The sequence below is a fragment of the Solanum stenotomum genome, chromosome 3, assembly GCF_019186545.1.
Source record: "Solanum stenotomum isolate F172 chromosome 3, ASM1918654v1, whole genome shotgun sequence".
NCBI lineage: Eukaryota > Viridiplantae > Streptophyta > Magnoliopsida > Solanales > Solanaceae > Solanum > Solanum stenotomum.
Genome location: NC_064284.1, coordinates 64,640,688 through 64,646,698, shown reverse-complemented (window position 1 = coordinate 64,646,698; position 6,011 = coordinate 64,640,688). Strand labels below are relative to the sequence as shown.

The following is a 6,011-nucleotide window of genomic DNA, read 5'->3' as shown; positions in this document are numbered from 1 at the left end:
CAATGAGGCTATTCGTGTGACTAATTGCAAGGACAAGAAGAGGGCCATTGATGAATATGACAAGGTAAAACTTAGCAATATTTGTCCTAATACTTCCATCTTGACAAATATATAGGAGAGACTGACTTATTTGAGCCGAGGATCTATTAGAAACAGCCTCTCGACTATCTAACTAGCCTCCTACTCTAATCCGTGTCCTCCATAACCTCCTATCTAATGTCATGTCCTCAGTAAGCTGAAGTTACGTCATGTCATGTCTAATCACCTCTCCTCAACTTTATTTTAAGGAATGATTTCTATATTAAGAAAGTTCTCAAACCACTTTTGATCATCTTAGGAAAAGGATAAATCTTTCTTTTTCAATTGAATACATAAAGTACTTTGTTTGATTTTTTAGTTTATCTATAAGAGGAGATCATACTTGAGACGAGGGTCTATCGAAAACACCTAGCTCTCTACCTTCACAAGGCAAGGGTAAGGATGTATACACACCAACCTATCCAGACTTCACTTGTGAGATTACACTGGGTATATTCTTGTTTGTGTGAAAAAATAGTAACCTATTCGTTAATTTCTCTGGGATCCATGTTGAAAGAGATAAATTAAACAAATATGGTTGTCCCCTGTTGTGATGTACTAATTGATGTAGATTAGGGTTATCTGCTTCTTTGCTAACGCCACTAAGGACCTAGAGGTTTGCCTACTTTACTTATTAAAGATACGTTTACATGTTTATCCTTCAACTAATTGTTTTTTCCTTTTTTAAGTTTCGATGTAAAGATTCCTATTGACGATTGACTTAATGTGGTCTTGTTTTGTGTAGATTATGTGGGGTGAAGTTGAAAAATTGGTGTATGAGGTGGAAAAAGATGGAAAAATCAACTATAAATTGTTGACATGGGCATTTAACAAATCTATTTTTCAAGTGATTTTGGGAATTGCAATGATGACTTTGTGCTCAAAACCACTAGTAAATAGTATTAAAAAGTTGTCTGAAGCTATTGGAATGCCTTCTTTCCTCATCCCCTTTGTGATAGTACCATTGGCTCTAAATGCAAGAATGACAATAGCAGCAATCTATCCAGCAAGTCAGAAGTGCTCAAAAACTGCTTCTTTGACATTCTCAGAGGTAGGTAATAGTCTGGTTAGTCAAGCTTTCAAAATTTGTTTATTTTGGAAATTAGTGTGTTTCCGTCTGAAGTACTTTTCAAAAAGGCAGAATACATAGATAGATACCTTAACTTGGCCTCATCTGACAACTAAATAACCAACTTTGAAAATGTATATCTACACCTTAACTTGATTTAAGTTGTATATCTAGACACTTTAACTTGACGTCATCTGACAACTAAATCAGACAACCTTGAAAATGTATATCTATACCTTAACTTGGTTTAAGTTGCATATCTAGACACTTTAACTTGGCTTTATCTGACAACTAAATCAAACAACTTTGAAAATGTATATATATACCTTAACTTGGTTTAAGTTGCATATCTAGACACTTTAACTTGACCTCATTTGACAACTAAATCAGACAACTTTGAAAATGTATATCTACACCTTAACTTGGTTTAAGTTGCATATCTAGACACTTTAAGGTGTTTAGATGTGTGTTTACAAAGTCGGGGTATTCAGTTGCTAGTTGAGGTCAAGTTAAGATGTCTATCTATGTATTGCTTTTGAAAAAAAGAAGTAATTTTAAAGAGTAATAGTTTGTATTTGGCTAATCAATTTGAAAAATATTTTTGACAATATTAGAGCAACAATCGTTGCTTGGCCAATGTTCCAAAAAGTGCTTCTGGACAAAGCTACTTTTTCCAAGTTCTGAAAAACAATTTTTGCTGCTACTCAAAAACACTTAATTTTCCCTTCTTGAAAATTTGGCCAAATTTGTGAGAAGTACGAGTTGTGACGTACCTAATAACTTTTGCTTAGATCATGTATTTACATTAAAAAAAATTCATCGAGTATAAATATTCCAAGCTCAATAACTAAAACAAATTGTTCGTTTGATGACAAATTCTGAATTCATAAACTTTACATCTGCTTTTTTTTGCAAAACAGATATATGTTGGAGTAATGAGGAACAACATCATGGGCATGACAACACTATTGGCTATAGTATATGCAAAGGACTTAACTTGGGATTATTCAGCACAAGTGCTAATAGTTTTGGTGGCTTGTACAATAATTGGGCTTCTTGCATTATTTAGCACTAGATATCCACTTTGGACAAGCCTCTTGGCATTTTCTCTTTACCCTTCTTGTGTGGTGTTCTTTTACCTTCTTCAATGAGTAATTCTTTGGTTGGGACTATTATATATTTAAAGCCCTTTCGTGTTAGCTGATTGTAACTAGTTAATAAAATTCTGAAGTGTTGAAACTGATATTATAAGTATGTAGTTATGCGTTTAGATAAAAGTATTGAAGTTGATGATAAATAATTGATATGTGTCTGTTAAGAAAAAATCAATGATTAAAAAGAGAGCTTTACTAAGAAATTATTATTTTGTTTTTACTTTGGTATACGATCATATTATATGTATGGAGTATCTATTTGTTTCCTCACATTATTATTTGTTAGTATTACTTTATTTTATATTTTTCATTATCCATATACAAATAATCCTTTTCGAACATCACTCAATTTTTTTATATTTTCTTTTGTATATTTCTTTTTTATTCTTGAGTATAACACGTCGTTACATTGTACAAATAAAATTTAAGAGTCTATTTGCATTCGTCATGGTGACACCTTATTTAAACCTATATAAAAGTATTGGAGTCTTAAATTATTTCCTAATAACATTGGCTAAATACAAAGAAACCTAATTAATAAATCGATTTATTCAACTAGAAGTTAGGAAGGAATTGTTGACAATATTTAAAAAAAAATATTTTTTGACAAAAAAATAATAATGTTATCATGTTGCAGGATTTACACGCAAAAGATATAGACGAAAAGAATCAAAACAAGTTAGGTTCTTTATAAATAAAAATTTAGTCGCACTTGATATTATTATTAAATTAAGAAATTTAACTATGATAGTTAAAATTTAAAGTTAGAATACATATACTTAATCATGATCAAGTTATAAATAAGTACTTAAAAGGATACATATTTTGCATTCATTTATTTAATGTGAACATTACGTACGAATAAATTTTTACTATCGTCCGAATGTGTATTGGAACTTTGCTATAATTACTATAAATTCTTTTAATTTTTATTTCAAGTTAATTTTGAAAATAGAAAAGGGTCATATTTACCCTTGTACTCTTAGAAAAAGATCATATTTAAATTTTGTCATATATTTTTTTGATATATTTGCCTTTATCATCCAGCTGTGGACACACATTTGCCATTGTACAGTTAAGTATCATATCACCATTTTCATTAACATACGTGGTGCCTACATGGCTCCATGTATATTTTTATTATATTAAAAAATATTTTCTATTTAGTATTAAATCTAACCCATTTAGTAAAATACGACCCAACCTTCACGATCCATTAAGCAAAATTCAACCCAACCTTCACGACCCATTAAGTAAAATTCAACTCAACTTTCACGGCTCGTTAGCCCTAATTTCAATACCAATCATCTTACATCACATTAGATAGAAAGCTTCAAGAGAGAGTGTTTGGATTGGCTTAAAAGTTGGTCAAATCTATTTTTAAATTAGTTTTTGACTTTTGAAAGTGTTTGACAAAAATAAAAATAACTTAAAATAAGTAAAAAAATGACTTAAAATAAGTTAGGAAGTATTTGACAAGGTTAAAAATAACTCAAAATAAGTTTAAAATGACTTAAAATATCAAAAACCAAAAGTAGATTACCGCTACTTTTTATTTTTTGACTTGAAAGTTATTTAAATTTGACTTAAAATTTACCTTTTTATGCCATATGAAACACATGAATTCTCCACAATCGACAAATCAAGTTATAATTGTTAAAGATTTACTTTTGACCATAAAAGATCGTAACACGTAAATCTTCTAAACTAATTCACATTTAAATACTTTACTAGTTATATATTAACTAAATACATGCAATTCATGCGCAAAATAATTAATGCAGCAACATTATTTGAAGTTGACTACAGTAGTTACTTTTTATATTAAAATAACGACATTTATTTCATTATCTTTTGAAAATTATCAAGGGTGGCTCTATGCTTTGTAAAATAAGGCTTATGCCTTAGGCCTCCAAATTTTAGGGATCCCAAATTTTTATCAAGAATAAATTATGTGTTAAAATTTTTATAGAAAATATGGATTATTTATGATTAAAAGTATAATATTTTAAAAATATATTGTTTTACCCACTTTAACATCTTTTGTACTTTGTTAAAGATAAAAATTTATAATGAAAACTAAAAAGTGTTGAACAAAGTGAACTACAAATTCTTTTTTATTTGTTTTTAAATTTTTGTTTGAAGCATTACAACAAGCATATTAAAATGGGGTATACCAAGTCATCAACTTCATGAAATTCTATGGTTCTAACTCTTTATCTTTATTCATATTTGTCAACTTATTACTTGTAGAAATAAAATTTGAATAAATGTGTATACGAAGTTTGTTTATATTTTAGGCCTCAAATTGAAATTTCACTTTAGGCCCCCAACTACGTTGAGCCGCCCCTGAATATTATAGTGTACGGAAGATTTGATTTCATATATATGGTTTATTATAATGAAATATTATTATACATAACAATTGCTATAGAAAGGTCTGGTCGTATTTGTTTGTAACAAATTTTAAAGTGACAAAAAATATATTACAATGACAAATAAAATATGAAGAAACATAGTTTTATTGATTAATGTTGCGAGTGCAAATCTGTTCATCCCTTGATTCTTCTCTCTCTTAAGATTTATCCATGATTTGAGGGCCGTTAGTGGCGTATTTCTCGAATTAAGATAATCTGAATTTGATCTCTTTATGAATATTCCATGAATTTGTGGTGAAATTTTTGAGATGCCTTTTCAAGAGAATATATATAGTACTCTTTATATAGGCATGAACTAGGGTTTAGGGTTGGGTAGCCTTCAAAATTTTTAATTGGGATTGAACACACCTTGTAGAGTCCCAACTTGAACTTTACACACTTGTACATAGTAATTGCTAGTTAAATTTATGATATAATAAAATATTAAAATATTAATATAATACATAAATATGTCATTTAACTTGGCATCAACTCACATTTATATTTTCTAACTTTGGGTATGCACAACTAAACACTTAAACTTGTATAAAGTTCAACAAATAGACACATGTGGCATCCTACATGACAATTTGCGTCTTACATAGTGTCCGATATTTATTATACCACGTAAGACTCATGAGTCTAATTGATCAACTTTATAGAAGTTTAAGTGTCTATTTGTGCACACCGTAAGTTGGAGGGCATATATGTGAAATGAGGTTAAATTAAATAGCACATTAATGTTGATAAAGACTTATTGAAAATGTACATTTCCTATAGAAATATTTCAAAATTCTTAAAACGATTTGGTCTTTAATCAGAAGATACATGTCACGACCCATACCATCCTGATGGACACCCACACCAGGGGTGGCTCAACGTAGTTGGTGGCCTAAAGCGAAATTTCAATTCGAAGCCTAAAATATAAACAAATTTCGTATACACATTTATTCAAATTTTATTTCTACAAGTAATAAGTTGACAAATATTGAATAAAGATAAGAGTTAGAACCATAGAATCTCATGAAGTTGATGACTTGGTATACCCCATTTTAATATGCTTGTTGTAATGCTTCAAACAAAAATTTAAAAACAAATAAAAAAGAATTTGTAGTTCACTTTGTTCAACACTTTTTAGTTTTCATTATAAATTTTTATTTTTAACAAAGTACAAAAGATGTTAAAGTGGGTAAAACAATATATTTTTAAAATATTATACTTTTAATCATAAATAATCCATATTTTCTATAAAAATTTTAACATATAATTTATTCTTGATAAAAATTTGGGGTC

General features: G+C 29.0%; 1 protein-coding gene across 1 annotated transcript; it reads left to right on the top strand.

The window, feature by feature from the left end:
* The first annotated feature begins 6 nt into the window (after window positions 1-6).
* Window positions 7-2,319, top strand: LOC125858355 (sodium/calcium exchanger NCL2-like). The gene is made up of 3 exons (XM_049538111.1): window positions 7-64; window positions 824-1,129; window positions 2,068-2,319. The coding sequence occupies exons 2-3, from the start codon at window positions 827-829 to the stop codon at window positions 2,296-2,298; spliced, it is 534 nt and encodes a 177-aa protein (XP_049394068.1). The 5' UTR covers window positions 7-64; window positions 824-826; the 3' UTR covers window positions 2,299-2,319.
* The last annotated feature ends 3,692 nt before the right edge of the window (window positions 2,320-6,011 follow it).

Coding starts and splice junctions, on each gene's coding strand:
- LOC125858355 (XM_049538111.1), top strand. CDS start 827: ATGTGGGGTGAAGTTGAAAAATTGGTGTATGAGGTGGAAAAAGATGGA. Junction 1,130..2,067: donor CTTCTTTGACATTCTCAGAG/GTAGGTAATAGT, acceptor TTTGCAAAACAG/ATATATGTTGGAGTAATGAG.